At 38.6% G+C, this 19,494-nt stretch overlaps 1 protein-coding gene across 1 annotated transcript in view; it reads left to right on the top strand.

Annotated features, from left to right (window-relative positions):
- Nucleotides 1-5,017: 5,017 nt before the first annotated feature.
- Nucleotides 5,018-19,494, top strand: part of TPO (thyroid peroxidase) — a 28,911-nt gene continuing 14,434 nt past the window's right edge. Inside the window, 4 exon segments of the mRNA XM_009703753.1 lie at nucleotides 5,018-5,073; nucleotides 5,426-5,555; nucleotides 8,256-8,462; nucleotides 14,800-15,315. Of these exon segments, the coding sequence (XP_009702055.1) occupies nucleotides 5,018-5,073; nucleotides 5,426-5,555; nucleotides 8,256-8,462; nucleotides 14,800-15,315 (909 nt within the window).

Below are 19,494 nucleotides of genomic sequence, written 5' to 3'. Positions count from 1 at the left end.
TGGGATGCATCTCATCAGGTCCAATAGACCTATGTATGTTCAGGTTCCTCAGGTAGTCTCGAACCTGATCTCTTACAGTGGGAGGGACTTTGCTCTCCCAGTCCCTGCCTTGAGGTCCAACCGCTCAAGAGGTGTGGGAAGAGAGATTGCCAGTGAAGACTGAGGCAAAAATTTGCTGAGTAGCTCAGCCGCTTTCTCATCTGTTGTTACCAGTTTGCGCGTTGGGGCGGGGGGGCGGGGGTATACACTTTCTTTGACCTTCCTTTTCTGACTGACACACCTAGAGAAGCCCTTCTTATTATTCTTTGCATCCCTCGCCAAGTTCAGCTCCAGCTGTTTCTTGGCCTTCCTGACCCCATCCCTACACAACCGGGCAGTGTCCCTGCACTCTTCCCAGGATACCAGTCCCTGCTTCCACTGCCTGTGCATTTCCTTCTCGCCCTTTAGTTTGACCAGCAGGTCTCAACTCAGCCATGCCGGTCTCTTGCCTTCCTTTCCTCACTTCATATACCTGGGGATCGAGAGCTCCTGTGCTCTGTGGAAGGCATCCTTAAACATCAGCCAGCTCTGTTCTGGTCCCTTGTCTCTGAGAGCAATTTCCCAGGGGGTCCTATTGACTGACTCCTTGAACAGCTGGAATTTTGCTTTCCTAAAATTCAGGGTCCTGACTTTACTTTTCATCTGACTCATATCCCTCAGGAGAATGTATGGTGCCTCTGAATGCATGGCCTCTGAAAACTCCCAGGGAAAGTACCTCTTCATCTAAACTTTGGTACACTATTTAGGCTCTCTCTATGAAGGCTTTTAAGGTTACGTAAGGAACCTTAAATTTAGGGAGGAATGATTCAGTAGATGCCTTTTTCTATATAAATTAAACAGACTGAATTCTAACCCGGCATTCATTTTTGATTGAATGGTATAAAAAGATATTGAACAGGAAAATAGAATTACTTCACAAGCAGCAATAAGAAAATCAAGCAGGTTCTCATTTTTGTATTTTCCCACAGCCTTAACATTTAGCAAGCATGCATCTAAAAATTCTGGGTGACATATCTTTTTATATATCTATTTATATAAATATAAGCTTATTGGCTCTCTGAACAACTACTATTATCTACTTGTTACCTAATATATGTGGCAATTGTTTCTGCAACACCCAACATAACAGATGTAACTGGTTTTCAGAACTCTTCAATGCAATGAGGGTGTGAAACTTAGAACAAGAGCCCTTTTGAGTACAAGGATAAATGGTGTTTATACTCAGCAGCCTTTGGATACACAGGCGTAAAGTCACAAACTGAATGGCAGATGGTAGCGTTACAAGTGAAGATCTACAGAGCTGTAAGTGGAAGGCCATTAGCGTTGCACAGGTTAAGGCATTCTGCAACCTAGTGAATGAACAGCAGTAAAATTCTGCAGTTTTATTATTCAGTCTGGTTTTGCAAGATGAATCTGTTTTGCTACATCACAAGTCATTTGCAAGGAACATGCCTGATAGGCTCTTTGTTGAAAGGACACAACCTGGTATGCATCGATGTTATAAATCTGTGTGGTTACCTAAAATTTCTCCCAGGCACTTGCAGAGTTGCTTGGAATCTGAACTAAAAGCTAGTATAATATTTGCACTGACAACTCCATCAGGGCTTGAACACATTGGTCAAGATTCACAGCTGAACACAGGCACATGGTTGAAGCTCTTAATTTGCAGGCACGGCTGCCGTAGTCTTTCTCTCCAGAGACGGAGAGAAACACACTCTGCTGTGGGTAACGTAAAACATCTTTTTCTCTTCAGTGACTCTAGTAATACTGGGATGTGTACAGGCATTTCAGTCCGGTTTCTAAAATTACGTAGGGTAGATATGATCCATTGAGTCTAGTCAGTCTGTAGTCATTGTGTTCTACTTTATATAGTTTTATGTTTGCATCAAACCAGTGTTTAAACCCATCACTCGAATTTGGTGATATTTTAGACTCTTTGTTCTAAACATCTGTAAAAGGTGCAAGGAACCAAAAAGAAAAAAAAAAAGAAAAAAAACAAAAATAAAGACTTTGAAACCAACGAGTCAGATCTTAGCTTAGTCTAAAACCTTGTGAGCCCCTTGAAATACCTCAAGCTTTACTGAAATATATCACTTTAAAAGGCCTATTACTGTAGTAATAAAAGACCATTACTATAAAGTAAACAACATATTCTATGATGTAAACCAGCTTCAGAGACTTCAAACATTAAACAAAATACCAGTCTGTACTTCTCTTTGCTTTACAGCTGCCACTTTCAGGCGGAAAATATATCAGGACCTGTGTTGTATTTGTAATTTTAGTCACCCAGTAGGAATGTGCAGCTGTGCTGTACATCAGTAAATGCTGCATTTCATAGGTGACATTTAAGAACAAAATTCACAGTGGAATTGTTTACCTATAAGAAAAAGCTATTTAAATATATTTAAAATTGAGAGTGAAATTTCTTTACAGATGCTTAATCACTTCATGTATTTGGGACAAATCAGCTAGATTACGAAGTATTTATTCCACAGCACCAAGATTACTTTGTTTTAGTGTGAACTTCCTAGAACAAAGGTGTAACAGAATAGCATAAATATGGCCTTCTATGGACAACATCAACATGACATCAGACATTCGCAGCAGTATCATTATCCATGTTTACTAGTAATAGATATCAATAGATTTTAATTTTCTTTCTGCCTGAAGGCATATGTGTGGATAATAAGCAAAATAAGTTTAAAACATTACTTTTTAATGAAAAGTAAGGGAGAAAAGGCACATCCAAATAGCTTTTTTCCCCCCCTCATATTTTATCCAACTAACTGGCATTGATCTGTGTAGTTTTTAGTGTTCAGTGCAATGAGAAGGATTCGAAGGTGAAGGAATTACAGGCACTGAAAGAATGGAATCTCACAGTGTAATTAACCTCACCTAATCTCAGCCTTCTGAGGTGGTTGCATGTTTACTGCAAGGTTGAAGCTTTGGCTGTTCCTAATAATGAGAGATAGGATGGGATGATGGGATGCCAGGATGGCAATCAGGAGTTGTCTGTCTCTCTGACTTGATGAAGAGGTGCTTAGATGACTAGATTACATTTTTATGCCTGATATTTGGGCAGCTAGGAGGAACTTTATCTGCAATGTTTCTATTTCGTTGCTGTGTCATTAACCATTTAATCAGATAAGGACCTGATGCTTAGTCTGAAGATCTAATACCATCAGAGTTAGGGGTATGAATATGGCTCACCTACTGGGAAGAATGAGCAGTCCCAACTGAATCCACGCAGTATAAGAAGGAATTGAGATGTCTCCTTTAGGACAGTTGCTTCACTTCAATACAAGCTAAGTGTTCAGTTTAGTGGCAGGCTTAGTTTTCAGAACTTTTCCATGTTTGCCAGAAGTTATGTCCATGGTAGCTCAGAGTGAAGTAAAACATGATAAAATCCAATTATTAAATTGCCATATGGCATTCATTCTTTCTACGTGAAACTAGGCAGGACATTAAATAACATTCAAAAGACATAAATCTGGATAGTGAACTGTGCCTTAAAACTTCAGGTTCCTTCTAAGGGAACCAAAAAAAAAAAAAATCCAAATTGTGCAATATCAGTATTTTACAAGTGAATGGAAAGTCCCACTTCCCATAAACAGAATGTGTAGTAATCAAATCTGACTACTTTATAAAGCTGTATGGTACCAAAATCTCATTATTTCAGCTGCCCTGGATAAAAAACTTTTTAACTCAAACAAAATTCCAAGACATTAACATGTTTAATGTAATAATAAAAAGGCATGTGAGAAGGGTTTTACTAAAGTAACATTCCAGTGATCTGCTAAAATATAAAAGCAATCAGGAGAAAAATCACTGCTTAAGCAGTTAAATTAACATTTCATTATTTTTAATTGAGTGAAATAGCACTACACTATGTGCAATATTTTATGCAATTTCAATAAAGGCAAATCAACTGTAACTAATTTGAATGCTTTATTAAAGCATACTTCAACCTTCAAGTGTGAATTATTGTGGATAATTAAGTGTATTACTGTACCATATAGCTTGGCAAATTGAGCCACTTCAGTGTGCTGGAGATCAATGAAGTATTAATAAAATAATTGTTCCCTCTTTAGCATCCCAATAGACATATAAATGTATGTTTTAACAGCATGTAGTTCTACTAACTGTCTGGAAATATTTCTTGTTCTTTGTGGCTTACTTTAGAATTTTGGTCAACTGGGTACATTGCAAAAAATTTATTTCTTCTTTTTAATGTCTATATATATTTAACAATTATGAAATTTATTAAACAGGCCATGTTACAAAAAACAACCAACCAAACAAACAAAACTCTAAAATATTCTATTAGGAAAAAATGCATTAAAAATGTTCATGATTGAAGGAAAACTAATTGGGTCAAGCCCAAGACTCACTGACTAGACTTAAAAATCACCAGGAATCATTTACTGGCCTTCAAATGAAGTATGACCTGACTCTTGCCACCCTTTTTCTCTTAGAATTTTGTCTAAGCTTTTTTTACTCCCGTTCCCTCTTCCAAGCAGGCTGGCTGCAGGATGACAAACTGGCATGCACTAATCCCAAGGTGTGCCCAGCCAGATGTCATTCAGAGAAATGCTAGTTGGTGTGAGCCAAAAACACGCTGCAGTTAGTGTTAGCAGCTTAAAAGCATAGTTAAAGGCATACCAGTGCTTGGGCTTGTGCATAGGCCCTGCCAAAGCTATACCCAAGTAACGAGTATAGATGCAACGAGAGGGATCGTTGCCACTGAATTCAGCAACTTCAGCCATCATTCTCCTTTCCTCAGTCCTTTCTCCTTGGGTCTTGCTAAAGGATTACTTCTGTATGACTAGTAACCGTTTTTCTTTTAAACTTTCTTGACCTTTATTCTAGGACTTCTTTATATTTTCCTAAATCTTGAGTTCCTAGCTATTACACTAAACAAACATCTTTTAAAAGATGCCAGCAAAGGCCCTTAAGAGTATATCTGACTTCACGGGGAATGAGGACACTATCAGGAAATCAGCATCAGGGCAAGTATTTCAAAGATGTCAAAAGGTAACCAACTTGCATTATAAACATAATTAAGATAGTAATATTTCATTAGTAACTTAATTTTTCTTTATTTTCCTTCCAAGTCAAATGGATGTTGGCATACATGAAGACCAGTATTTGATGCTTTTTCAAAGACCATTGCATGAATATTTTATTGCAATGGAATATTGCTCTGTAGCTGATGATTATTTTACTTTATGTCATTTTATATTCAGACTATTTTATATTCAGAATATTGCAAATATATTATAAAATATATAAATATTTTCTATTGAGAATATATTCAGAGGTGCAGGATTATTTTTTTTTGCTGCTGTTCTTGGGGTTTTTTGTTTTTGTTTTTTTATTTTCCCAGGGAACATCCTAGATGGGGAGCATCCAACATAGCCTTGGCAAGGTGGCTTCCACCAGCCTATGAAGATGGACTCAGCCAACCTCGAGGATGGGACCCCAGCATCCGATACAACGGAGTCCAACTACCCTCGGTTAGAAAACGTACCATGAGATCACTTGAAACACTTACACTGGGCTGTAACCATACCTGCCACCACAGACCTCCATTTGCATCAGCAAATCAAACAGCAAAAGAATCTGTTGAGCTCAGTTAAGGACCCAGTAGTTTTGCTAAAACACAAGCTCAATCAGCAAAATAGTGAGAGGTCCCCTGCACCCTGGGCTAGCATAAGACCATGGAGCAGTGCAGGGCGGCATGGACTGCCTTGGGGGGCAGCTCTGCCAAAAAAGGACTGTGTTGGGGAGCAGGCAGGGCATGAGCCAGTGTGTGCCTGGCCTGGCTTGCACCAGGTGTAGGGCAGCCAGCAGATGTGGGGTGGTGATGGCTCAGCCTACAGAAAAGGCGATGCAGGGTGGACCCAGTCACAGCCCTCCCACGCTGAAAAGACCTTTACAGAGAAGAGGGAGGTCTTCACAAGAACGCACACTGATGTGGCAAGAGGCAATCATCACGAGTTGCTCCAGGGGAAATTTTGTCTTGAAACAAGAAAAAAAAAAATAATTGTTGTGAGAACAATGAAATGTTGGAATAGGCTGCCTAGAGAACTGCTGGAATATCCCTCTTGGGAAATATCCAAGACTTGGCTTGATGGGGCTCTGAATAACCTAAACATTGCTTTCAGTAGGAAACTGCACCATGTGGTCTCCAGAGTTTCCTTCCATCCTAGATTTTCCATTGATTTTATGATTCTTTCTTTCGATAGTGGTGCCTTTATTCAGGGAAGGAGGAGGGGGAAAACAGGGTTGGGCGGCAACTAAATAAATATAAAGTACGTAGGCGTACTAGCATGCATGTCTGTGTACGCATGTGTACCATTTCTCCTAGATTAGCGTACCTTAACTAAACAAGTATTACTATCAAATCATAACTTCATTTTTTAGCTAGCCCAAGTTAATGAGCTAAGAAAGCCTTGCAATATTTATAGATTTTAACAGTTCATATACTTAAAAAATAGCAGAGCTGCAAGAGGAGAGTTTGAACAAAAAATATTTGCATAGGCAACTGGGTGAAAAATTCCCTAGTGCAGTGTGCAATGATTTAGACTGGATTTACTGTTTCTGTTTTGTCATCATCGGTTTGAAACTTGACTTTTAATGGACTCAAAGTCTTGTTATTTTAACCACTGTATGTTTAATAAGGATGAGGAAGAGAATTTAGTGTTAATGTCACCTGAAACTCATGTTATTAATTAAATAACATTGTCTGTAAGCTGCGTAATATAGCGCTTAAAGATGAAAACCTGACATTTACACAGGTAAATTTCCAGTAGATAATACAAACTGTCTTTTTCTAGATTCATTAGGGTACATGCTTGTGAAGTAAAACACACTAAAACAAAACTATATGACTGCACCAAATCTGATCATATCTGACCATCAGCAAAGTTCTCTGCGTTATTTTGAAGTAAGATAGGATAAAACTAGCCCCATAGATGTTTTTCCTCATTTACATAGTTGTCTTTTTTTATACTTTTAGCTATCCAACTATATCCTTTAAAAAGCAACATGCAAATAGTACGAAGGTGAGAGATAAGTGTGAGGATTACTATAAAGTAATATTAGAACACAGCGTAGCTGTGCAGGTTAACAGTGATAAGAAAATCTTACTAACTGCAAGAAAAAATTTTGTGCTTTGTGGCCAGCAAAGCTATTAAACTACTGATATAAAGAGTTGTACTCCTGATAAGCTCTATGTATCTCTGCTCTTGACTATTTCAATATAAAGCCCGATGTTCCAAACAAGTCCCATGTTGCCTCTTGTCCTTACCAATTCTATTTAACTGCACCTGCCTTATACATTCATTATATAGCCCTTATATTTATTACAGACCCTGTGACTCTATTTTATGTGCTGCCCTTTCAATTGCTTGACTTCTAGGTAGCTCCTGTATGTGAGGGAATATTTTGCAGCACGAGGGAGGAATCTGTGAATAATAACGATACCCTAATCGTCACAAACTGACTGCTGATTTTGCTCTGACGGTTTTGCTTGGCTATTAGTATAGGCTGGACATGTAGCATAGATGTCTCCATGTGTTCTCCCTCAGAGCATCTGTATGTCTATGTAGCTTTCACAGAAGTGCCTCAGAAATATGTTTTGGCTTCTCCCTGCCTGGGAAAATGAAGCAGAGCTTTCAGCTACCATGTATTTGCAACCTAGCTTGTCTCCTGGGCTGCATAAGCTGCTCCGTTTACGTACGGAGCAGCCCAGAGCCTCTGTGTATCCACAGTGATTTGAGGTTGCCCAGCAAACGGAATCCATTTGTTAAAGGAGCAGAAAACAGAATAAATAGAAAACTTTTAGACAGTCTAAAAGAAACGTGCGGTTTTCAAAATTCTCTGGAAAGGAAGAGATCAAAGATACACTGCTCATTTGGCAAATATATAGAAAAACTCAGCTGAAACACCTTTGAAACTGCTTGTGGCACCGGTGCCTCAGCTCCGGAACAAAAATACGAGTCTGTCAGATATTGCTTTTTTTGTTGTTGTTGGGATTTTGTTTTGTTTTGTTTTTAGGCAAATCATTAAAACTACTCTACAACATAAAGTGTTCTTAAGGCTGGAAAAAAAAAAGCTAGCTTTTATCACTGCTCCCCCTACTTTTAATGTTTCATCATTTTGTGAGAAGTAAATACTGCTTGGCACTCAAGGTAAATTAGTTCTCTTCCCAGGTTCGTGAAGTGACAAGGAAAATTATTCATGCGTCTAATGAGGCTGTTACTGAAGACGACCTGTATTCTGATATTATTATGGTATGGGGACAGTACATAGACCATGACATTGCGTTCACACCCCAGAGCACCAGTAGAACCACCTTCCTCAATGGAATGGAGTGCCAGATGACATGCGAAAAACAAAATCCATGTTTTCCAATAAAGGTAAGGTTCTAAATTAATTTCTTCAAGAGAAACAGGTGAGTAAAATAAAACACATTAGTGATACATATACACTGAAGTAATTATAATGCAAATTGATAGATTATCCAGAAATATTAGAGCAGACAGCGATAGAAAAATTGAAACCCAATACAACTATTAAATTAAACAGGTAGATATTTAAATTGTTTTGTAGAGATAACAAAATATAGCTAAGGTACTTAGAACAAATATCAAATTTTTCTACCTCTCGGGTTTGTGTTGCAGAGAAACCTTACTAGTGCCCCCCAATGTTACTGTTCTCATGCTTCAAGGCTTTGAGTTCCATTGGGGAAAATAGGGAAGCAGTCATAAATAATTCTGTTTTTAAATTGCCAGCCAGATAAAGTGAAAGGATCTTACCTTTACTCAGTGAAAGCAAAGATATTTCCAGCAGCTAATGCAAACTTTTGAAGAGAGCTATCTTTTCAACGTAGGTATAAAATGATCTTCAGGGAGTTGCTGCAACTTACGTACATCACCTCTTTGCTTTCAGTAGGTAGAAAACATGAATTCAAAGTTTGTTAGAGGCTTAGAAGAAACATAAATTGGTATAAGTACAGGATCCTGTATTCTTGTCTGATTAATTTAAAAGTATAGTCAGTCTTTCACACAAAAAAATAAGTAACAATTAAAGAACTTTTTTGTTTCTCAAAGCGCAGCTTGTCCATCTCATGCTACAGAAGAGCCCCGTGCCCATTACAGCCCTTGGACTGATGCTCCCACCTCTATCCAGAGCAATCCAAATTACTTGCCTCGGGGTTGGAGCTGGATTACTGACCAGCTTCTCTATGCACTGAAGCCAATGTAGGGAACAAATTCCATCAGGGTAGAAAACTCTTTTCCCCTCCACAAACCATAATTCATAACTATGCCACAATCTCCTTTTGCCTTAAGTGCCTCATTCCACTTCCATTAAACATAAAGGAAAATATTCGGCTAACTGTAATGGGAACTGAACCGGGTCCTGTGTTGAAAGATGGCTCATCTATTTGGTGAGAGAATCTAAAACACAGGAAAAACTAAGTGAAATTAATGACTGCCTGCAATTTTACCACAGACAGATAAATCCAGTCTCTCTCACCCAGAAGATACAGACTTTTGAAAGTTTGCAAGCAAAGCTTGGGATCATTCAGAAAGACCACAGACTTCTTAAAGAATCATATTCTCAGGACAGTGAGTGCCCGGCTAACCTGGTTTAGCCACAACAACCCTAATTACAATGAGTCTTTCATGGTTCTGCAAAAATCTCTAGTTTACTATGTCTCAAATTGCCATCTGAGGCAAGAAATTATTTATTCCGTTTATGCTGTTAAGTAATAGCCTTAGAAACTTCTCATTCCCAAAGTCTTATCTAGAGAGGCTAGGGCAAAAGTCCAGCTGCTGCCCAGCAGTGCTTCACATGATGTCATGAAGGAGGTGGAGTGCGTCTCCATCGTATGATACAATGTGGGTACGTATTGACTCCCATTTTTAAAAAGTCAGTTTGCTGTAGATATAAAACTGCAAAAGTCTTCAAAAGCTTATGTCTATGACATTTTCTTTGAAACAACACAATTAGTATTGATCTTTAAGTGCAAAAACCTCACATTTTTTTATTACTAAATAGATCTTTAAATTGAAAATAAACTTATAGTGTTACCCATAACTTGAATCAAATGTGGATCACAGGGACCACAGAAGTCTAATCACTGAACCCTCACTAGTTCAAACCTAGAAATCCCATTTGCTTAAAAAAGAGGCAATTTAAGGCATCTTCTACAAAGGACTCCAAGGCTAACGTTACTCATGTGGTAGTGGCATTACAGTGCAGAGGGAAAGAAGCTGCACAGAATACCATGGCATAGACCCACAAATGCACCCTTCAGTGCACTAAACAGGGGACATATTTTGGATTTCTATCTTGGAGCTGTGAAGAGATTCATCACAGAGCATGTTTCAAGGATGCTCTTGCAGGCAAGTTATGTGTACCCGTACTAAATGTGGCGCTGAATGTGGCCTGGGAGCTGGTTCTGCTCAGCAGGGTAGCCCAGCAGCCGAAGGGGGTCCAGGCATACCTGTGGTCACCTTTGGGAGTTAATGCCTGATACTCAGAATGGCCATGGCGGCAGGGCATATAAAGAAATTCAGATACAACCCTGTAAGTATTAGATAAGTTTCCCAACTTGTGGATTCATTACTTGATCCCACTCCCATGAATTTTTGAGTTCCATTCTGTTATTATTCTGTTATTCACAGCTTAGAGGGACAGACAGGAAGATGATTGTTCTTTTGCTTTAATTATATATCTAGTATTTTGTGACTGTTTTTGCCAAAGGCGAAGAATAGACACTGTAAAAAAAAGGAGGGGGGTTGTAATTATTAATGTGACCAGAGGAACTATTTTTTGAACACTGAAATGAAATGCTACCCCCTAGAACTGATCTTCTTCCTTAAATCTTAATTAAAACTAATCTCCACCTATTAAATATTTGGCAAACTGCCACAGTTAGTTTTACACATTCGTTTTGAATATGAAGATACTGTGGCTGGTTTCCAAAGACAGTGAAATCAATAGCATATTATCCACCGGTGTAAACACAGAAGCTGCAGTTTGCACTTTTGTTGTGTTCCTACAACAGCGGGCACCCAAGGGAGAATCCACCCACGGCCAAGGACACGGGTGCTCACAGCCGCACGCCCTCCCCGGGGCTTTCAGCGGGGAGGGGAAGCTCCTGGCCGCGCAGGTGAGGGAGGCTGCCTGGGAAATGCTCTGAGTCAGTGCAATTCAATGAAGGACTGAAAGCTGCGGCAGTGCATTAATATTAATAACAAGTGTAGGTAAATGATTCACAGGTTAGCAGGAACCATTATGATTTTCTATTCTGGATGTTTTCATAATAAAGGCTGTAGAATTGCACCCAGTGATTCTCACATGGAGCCTGTAGCTTCTGGTAGAGGCTGAACATTCTTTTTCTGTACCTTTTCAGAATCCCGGGGGCGGGGGAGAAAAACAAAAAGATCACTGGCTTTAGTTTATACTTCTTTTACAGCAGCCTGACACATGGATCAGGGTTGTGGAGATAACCTGTCATTCCTCAGATGATTATTTCAGGTTAGGGCTGAGACATAACGAAGCATTAGACTTTCATAGGAGAGCTACTGACTTCATTCAGTATTAATTACATTGCTGACAGTAAGTTAGACACGGCACATACACATAGTAAGATACAATCCTGAAAAGCTTTCAGACAGTTAGTTAAGATATAGAAAGGTGGAAAAGAAGCAGAGATTCAGAAAGGTGAGGTGATTTGCAAAAGGTGACATGTAACATGACAGGTTACTGTCTCAGCTACAAATGGATCAATTGGTGAGCCCTCAACAAGCAGCAAAGTGAGCCTCTGCCTTTTTCTTCCATGTTTCAGGGGTCGCAGCTCACTGTCAGGTGGGGTCATTGACACTCCTCCAAGTTTCGTGTCCACAAATAAACATCCATGGTTTCTTTATTGGCAAACGTTCATAGACCATAAGCTAGGTTTTCTTTTAAATCTACACCAAAAATCCTTTTTCAAAGTCATTTCCCACAGAACAAGTTCACAATAAAAAAGATTTTTCTTTAACTGAAATAACAGTTTAGACATTGTGGTACACTGAAACAATGAGTACCTTTCATTTTCCTACACATAAAAAAATTTCACCATAAACACGTTTGACTATGCATATATAATAACAATTTAAATCAACGTGCAGCTATGCTAAGAAAACTATTGTGGCCAGAGAGGGTTTTGTTGTGAGGTTTTTTCCTCTACAATTATGCAAGGCAAAGAAAAAATTCATACGAATATTATTCATTAGTTTTGGAAAAAAATGTGATTCTGTACCCATTTCAGCAGAAAAGGGTCTTTTTTTCCCCCCCTCAGATTATTTTTGATGTCATTTGAATAATAACGTAAGGAAGCTCTCATTTGCACATTCAGCTGCTGGCTGCACACTACTTATCCCATGAAAAGGGAAAGGACTGCATTATGCAGTTCTGCCAGTCCCTTAATGTTCATTACTGCTGTTTTTCTCTGCTGGGGCACAGAACGGTTTGAATTGAAATTGCAGAGGCAGTTTAAACTAAAGATTATTCAGTATGAACTTCATTCACTGTTGTTATGTTTTGTTGTGAGCCTTGCTGTTTAACAACTTAAAAGCATCTCATACTTTTTTTTTTTTTTTTTCCCCAGTGTTACCTGAATTCTTCCAGGTTTTCCTGGTAACTAGAAGCAGGAGGCACTCAAACACACACATTGCTGTGGCTGTCAAGTTCAGGTATTTGTAGTAGGAAATAAGCTTTCTGCTTACATTACCAGCTGAAGGGAAAAAGAAGCCACACTAATAGCAAGACACTTAATCATAGAGACAAATACTACATAAAAAACACAAGGCAGACAAATTACTGATTTCAGCAATCAGTGAAAGAAAGAAAAAAGAAAAGTAATTACATATTTCCTTCGAAAATAGCCTACTTTGATTTGCTAAAACTTAGGTAGTGAAAAAATATCGGTAAAATTCCTTTACCAAAGAAAACTTGAAAAACAAATGAAACCCTTTCTTAACTTAAATGCTTCTGTGGGTATCAATCCATATTGACATGAGTTCTCAGTAGTAAGACAATTATACTTGGTATAGTAAATGAAGTAACGAAGTTATTATATGAAGTTCTGGAATTCCATTCCAAAGTTGCCTTGTTACATTTACCCTGAATTTAATGACTCTTCTATCTTCACGGACTGATCTCTATATTATTATAAGAATGAAGAAGAAACTACATCATTTTATATAACAGCTGCAGTATTCACTGTCTTCTGCCAAAATGTTTTGAAAAATGAAAAGCTAGCAGATAGAATACAAATAAGAAGGTTTAGTTCAGGTGTCTGTACAAAATATTTATTTTCTCTTAATCAAATTTCTAAGCCTATTTTTTTCTGGGATATTTCAGCAGCTTTATTAAGTGTTATCTGTGTCTGCTTCATGTTGATCAATTGATAAGAAAACACTAGGTTCCCTGAAACTCATACTCCATGATTGTTATTTTTAATTGAGGTTAATCTTTTTTAAACTCTTGGAACTGACAGGCTGTTATGGCTCATTGTTGGTGCACAATGCAGTACTGTTAGCATTTGGAAATAATGTGCTTTTCAGAAAAAGAGAGTTTGTAAAGCCAAATCTGCATTAGACAATACAGAGAGATTTTAGTAATTTTGAAACATGGCATTTTTTGTTTTAGTGGTGAATTTTGTTCTTTGAAATAGACTTGATCATCCGAGCTTTCCTCTTAGATATCCTACAATGCGAACAAAACCTTTCTCCCTCTTTCTTTCTTGCCTCCTCCAACATCTCTGCTGCTCTCCCCACATCTTTTGAGTTGTTCATATACCATTTTCAGTGCTCTCCTGTGACAAAACTTCTAGCTGTCTGGTTTGGGATGTATTTTCTCTTAATAGTCTTACCTATACCCCAAGATCTCCTTCCATAATTCCCACATGTCTCTCCCACGCCCTTTAGCTATATTTGGAATAGCTGACTGAGCAACAGGCTGGTTCAGACTATATTCGTGCTGACTAGCACACGAATGCTGGATCACCATTTGACCTCGGCCTCTTGCCTATGTGTGGGTCAAACCGATAAAGGACTGGGAGGTCTTTCATTTGGCAAAGGTTATGTGCAGCCTATGCTTTTTATAAAGATAGTCAGAATTTAGTAGGACACCTATACCTGTAAAATAATGTGGGAGAAGGATTGTGGGGGACTGGCAGAAAGCGGAGTGAATAATTACATATGACTTTTTAGCTGGGAAACTGGATTAAAATGAAGTATTGAAACAAAGCTTTTACAGCCTGCTGCTGCAGACATTGAAATTCTTCATTGTGTTTTTATGTGTACATGTAAACCTGCTGTTTCACTCAGTCTTCAGTAGAACATGATTTGACCAGATGTTCCCGTCTTCACTGTGATACATTTCATGATGAATTTTGATTGTGAAGCCAGGCTAATTTAGGCGTAGATCTATGCGGAAGGGGTTACATCAGTAGCTTGCTCTTATGACAGAGTAAAGGTTTTTATTTCTGTCCTTGCTTAAAAAGGGTTGAATCATCTCTTTGCTTAAATCTAAAGGAAAACAATCTCTACAGGTTTGGAATACGTTACTCCAGTAGATGAGGTCTGAACAAATGAAAACTGAGACAGAGGATGGAAATATTTACACAAGCCTTAATTCAACATCCACAGCTGTTATCTTCACTTCAGAAAATACCCATTTTTTTTTTTTTTTATGCAGGTGACCACCAATGATACATTATCCGCAGGAATGGATTGCCTGCCTTTCTACCGCTCATCTCCTGCATGCGGCACTGGCGATCATGGTATTCTTTTTGGAAATCTATCAACGCTAAATCCAAGACAACAGATCAACGGCTTAACTTCTTTCCTTGATGCTTCTACCGTCTATGGCAGTACCCATGCTGTTGAAAACAAACTGAGGAATTTAACAAGCAAAGAAGGCCTTCTTAGAGTAAACGTTAAATATTACGATAACCATCGGGAATACTTGCCTTTTACAGACCGGATCCCATCACCTTGTGCACAAGACTCGAATGCAAGTGAAGGTGAGAGGATTGAATGCTTTATGGCTGGGGGCAGCCGATCCAGCGAGGTCACCTCTCTGGCAGCCATGCACACGCTGTGGCTGAGAGAGCACAACCGCCTGGCCAGAGCCCTCAAAAACATCAACGGCCACTGGAGTGCTGAGACAGTCTACCAAGAAGCACGAAAAATTGTCGGTGCTCTGCATCAGGTTGGCTGCTTAATTGCTTATCTACACGTTGCAGTGAATATCTCAGGACAGAATTGATCACAAAAATTCAAATATGTTTCTTTTAGTGGCTTTTGAGATCATGTTACCTTTTCTTTGCCACTTATTTCTGCGCTTCAGATTTGGCATGTTTGAAGTTTGTTCTGTTTTCTGCATTCCTGAATGCAATGTCCTGATCCTTAATTTGATCAGACTGCTCAGTGCTCTGGTTTTCATGGCAGCTTCTACTCTGCTGCAACTTTCTGTGAGCTCCTCTGGTGTCTCTTTTGTCTGTTGAGGTGGCCTTTTCAGATGCATTTCTTGGTAGTTTTTTTGGTAAAAGAAACAAAAAGTCATGTCTCTGTATTTACATAGTGTTCAAAATATTTACTTTCTCATAGATATTATATAAATTAATAACTTCCCTGTGTAAAAATGCCTGTGGAGTTCTCATTGAAGCACTAATGCACCAAACTTCAAGGACTACTCTTGATAGCTGATAGCAGGAAAAATAAATACAGGAAAATACAGAAGAAAACAGTCCATAAGAAATTAAACCTGAGAACAGGAAAATCTATTTCTATTCAGCCTTGCCTCTTTTCTTTTCTCTTTTCTTTTCCCTTTTCTTTCTTTTCTTTCTTTTCTTTCTTTTCTTTCTTTTCTTTCTTTTCTTTCTTTTCTTTCTTTTCTTTCTTTTCTTTCTTTTCTTTCTTTTCTTTCTTTTCTTTCTTTTCTTTCTTTTCTTTCTTTTCTTTCTTTTCTTTCTTTTCTTTCTTTTCTTTCTTTTCTTTCTTTTCTTTCTTTTCTTTCTTTTCTTTCTTTTCTTTCTTTTCTTTCTTTTCTTTCTTTTCTTTTTCCCTGGGGGTGCTCAGGATTGAAGCCCATTAGAGAAGTATGCGCACAGGCAACATGGAGCTCTCCTGGACAGCTTCGTACAGTGGTTGGCCCCAGAGCTGGTCTGGCTCCTGATGCCTGGACCCACAAGCCCCTGAGGCTTAGGGTCCCATTCATTCTCTTTGCAGGTCCTCAGGTTTCTTACGTTGCTCATGATCTCTGGTCTGGCTGGAAACTCGCTACTAATTGCACACACACACTCAGAATAGAGAGTGCACCCACAAAGGTGGTAGTTGGAAATGGGATTTCAGAAGAATATAGCTTAAACTGCAGAGATCAAGCACAGTGCTCAGTCAGACGAACACAATGATCAGTCAACTCTTCACACTCAGACAACCCCTTTTATCCCCTTTTCTCTTTGTCTTTCCATGCTTGTTCCACCCCAGTCCACCTTGATCCCTCCCTTTCCCCACCTTTAGTCCTTTCCCCAAGTACCCCATAGTGTTTCATGCACTCCCACAATCCCCTTAAAACATTGCAAATGAAGTTCTTGCAGAGCCCCTCCAAGTCATCTCCTCCCTGCACCCCGCAGTGACTCCTACCCCTGCAGGCAACAGCCCCTTCAGCTCGCGTGACATTTGGGGACACTTTCTTTTGTTGACTCATCTGGGCGGGTTTCACACGCGGGCTCGGGGTCTGGCCGCTCTCTCTGGTGGCCTTGGCGAATGGACAGTCCCATGAGCCCCTTTTCGATGGTTTGGTTACTGAGGTTGCTCTGCCTGACGTTGCTCCTCCAAGCCTCACCAAGACCTTTGTGTTTGTGGAGGTTCACCTTTAATTAAACAACTGAAGACACAACAATTCAGTCTGTCCATTATAAACCATAATACTGAATGAGCAATATCACGACCAGAACAAACTGAAGGCTAGGGGACTGTCCTAAGCTTGCTGATTCTTACTAACAGATTTTTTTTAGCACCAAAAGGAGACTTTTTTAAGTATAAATTGGGGAAGGAGGGAGGAAGATTTCACTATTCTGACAACACACTTCCTTTCTTCTGCCACAATTTTTAGTCAGCAGAATGTTTCCTTTAAGAAACCACCTTCCTTCTCTGGCATGCTGTTCTTTGCACTTAAAGCCAGATAACTTCAGAAAAGTAACATATTTTATTTAGTTGTATTTAGTCAGTCCTTTTGAAAAGTTTGGTGCTTTTTTTCTTAATATATATTTTGTCTACATTAACCATGTCAGTTCTTCTGCTGTAAATGTACTGTTTGCATTAAAATAAGGCATTCACAAGTCAGAATGGTTGCTAATACATGTTAGAAGAAAAGTGCAAATCCAAAAGCAGGCCTCTGTGCGTTAATACACCTCTGATTTACATCCACTCGCATTATGGCCTGAAAGAAAACACTCTGTCCAAGACAATACGGTGCATGAGTCTAGGCTACTCATTATCTCTGCCAGTATTACAGACTAATGAGATTTGCCTATGGCTCATTAGAAATGTGTTTGAGTTATATCTAGCTGGTTTAGAGACATTCATTCAAGAGAGATAATGGGAGTATCCCTATTAATGTGGAATGATACCCAGCACACTAATGACAGCTGTAGTTGAAGTTACCTTGAGATTTCCACTATAAAATTTTGTTTCAGTTGCTACACATTTCTAAAATTTTCTCTTTTGGGAATGAATACTTTCAAGCATAATTTTTGCCTGTGGGTGTGTAATTATAGAGAATGGAACAAAAAGCCTTCCCTTCTTTCTAGAATAAGGAGAATGAACAAAATCTCTCTCTAGACCATACTTTTCCTCCTGGATGTTTTTTTGGCACCATAAATAATTGTACTGACAAGCTTTTAATAATAGAAACTTGACAAAGTTGCCAAACATAACAATTGCCTGTTAATATCCTGGACAAAACAGATTTTTTGGTTGCATTGTAGACTGATAAGTAGTAGTTTATATAAGCCACAACAGTGGTTAACTCTCTCCTTGCGTTTTACGGGAATGACACATGCTTAATTCTAAAGTATTGACACTGCATATACAGTAGTAAAAATATGTACCTTGATTTACCTAGTGTTTTCAGCAAAAAGACATCTTTTTCATTGTCATTTAGTAACTGAAATGAAACTATCATCTGCTTGTTTTGCTTATTCCTGTTCTGACCTGAGAAAACTGGATAAGGAAAATTAGGATTCCTCCTTTTAAGCTATTTGAAAGAAAACAGTTTAAATTTACTTTTCTTTAAACAAAAAGTGTAGAGAAAACAGGAAAAAATGCTCAGTTATGCAGCTGCTACAGTCTTAGCATTACTAGTTCATACATAACTGGTTTGCGGGATAAAATTGCATGCACACGTGCCATTCCGTCCAGAGACTGTTTCCCCTGATGTGCCATTTGGATTGCAAAAGCCGGATGATGTGGCACTAGTCAGAGTGAAGCAGGAGTTTTGCAGATCAATCTGAATCAAATTCTCTTTGATTTATTACAGTATCAGAGAACCATCTCTGAATTAATGGTGTTACTGCCAGTTGATCTCAATTGTAGCTGACAACCACCTTTAATTTTCAGTGTGTATATAGGTGTTTTTTTCACTTCCTTCTACATCTGCTTGTGTTGTCTGAGCATCTCGCATCCCTACTTCTCTGCCATGATCCCAGGCGTGGGTTGAAAGTTAGTGTCTTCTGAGGCTGATGTACGTTAACTACATTTATTGGATTCGACATGGCTAACTTGGATGAAAATTGTTTGTGAAATTAGATGATTAGATAAGCCCTCTCAGAGCTTAAACTTCATGAAATTATAATGGATAAATAGATAAATAATAGATATAATAAAAGAGTATATGTTGCACATTGTCATAACTCATGTTTACAAAGACTATAGTTCAGACTACTAACAGAACTATAATAATGTGTTTATTTTTTACTAAAAATTGAACTCTCATACAATCATCCTTTACATAAAAATTTAGGACTTCAACATAATCTGTAAATCCTTTACTATTTACAGTGAGAACTTCAAACAAACTGTGCACAGCACTTTAATGTATTAAACATTGCTACATTGTTTGGTTGTTCTCTGTTATTTCTGTATGTCTCCCAAGTGTAGGAGCTTCATTTAATTGGTGCTTCAGTGTTTCAGTGAGATACTATTCCTTTGCAGTTACCTCTGGCCAATGACAAAGACAAGTTGCACTTTCGGCCTTACTTATTCTTATTATAGTTCACATATTTTTATATTTTCTCTTCCAGCCCTTTTTTTATATTCCTTTTCCATCCATTGTGCCCCATTCACTCCTACTTTGGAAAATACTGGAGAGGTTTTGGCAAGGAAAGTC

The sequence above is a fragment of the Cariama cristata genome, unplaced genomic scaffold, assembly GCF_000690535.1.
Source record: "Cariama cristata isolate BGI_N322 unplaced genomic scaffold, ASM69053v1 scaffold637, whole genome shotgun sequence".
Lineage (NCBI taxonomy): Eukaryota > Metazoa > Chordata > Aves > Cariamiformes > Cariamidae > Cariama > Cariama cristata.
The sequence above is the reverse complement of the archived record's forward strand: the minus strand, read 5'-3'. Positions and strand labels throughout refer to the sequence as shown.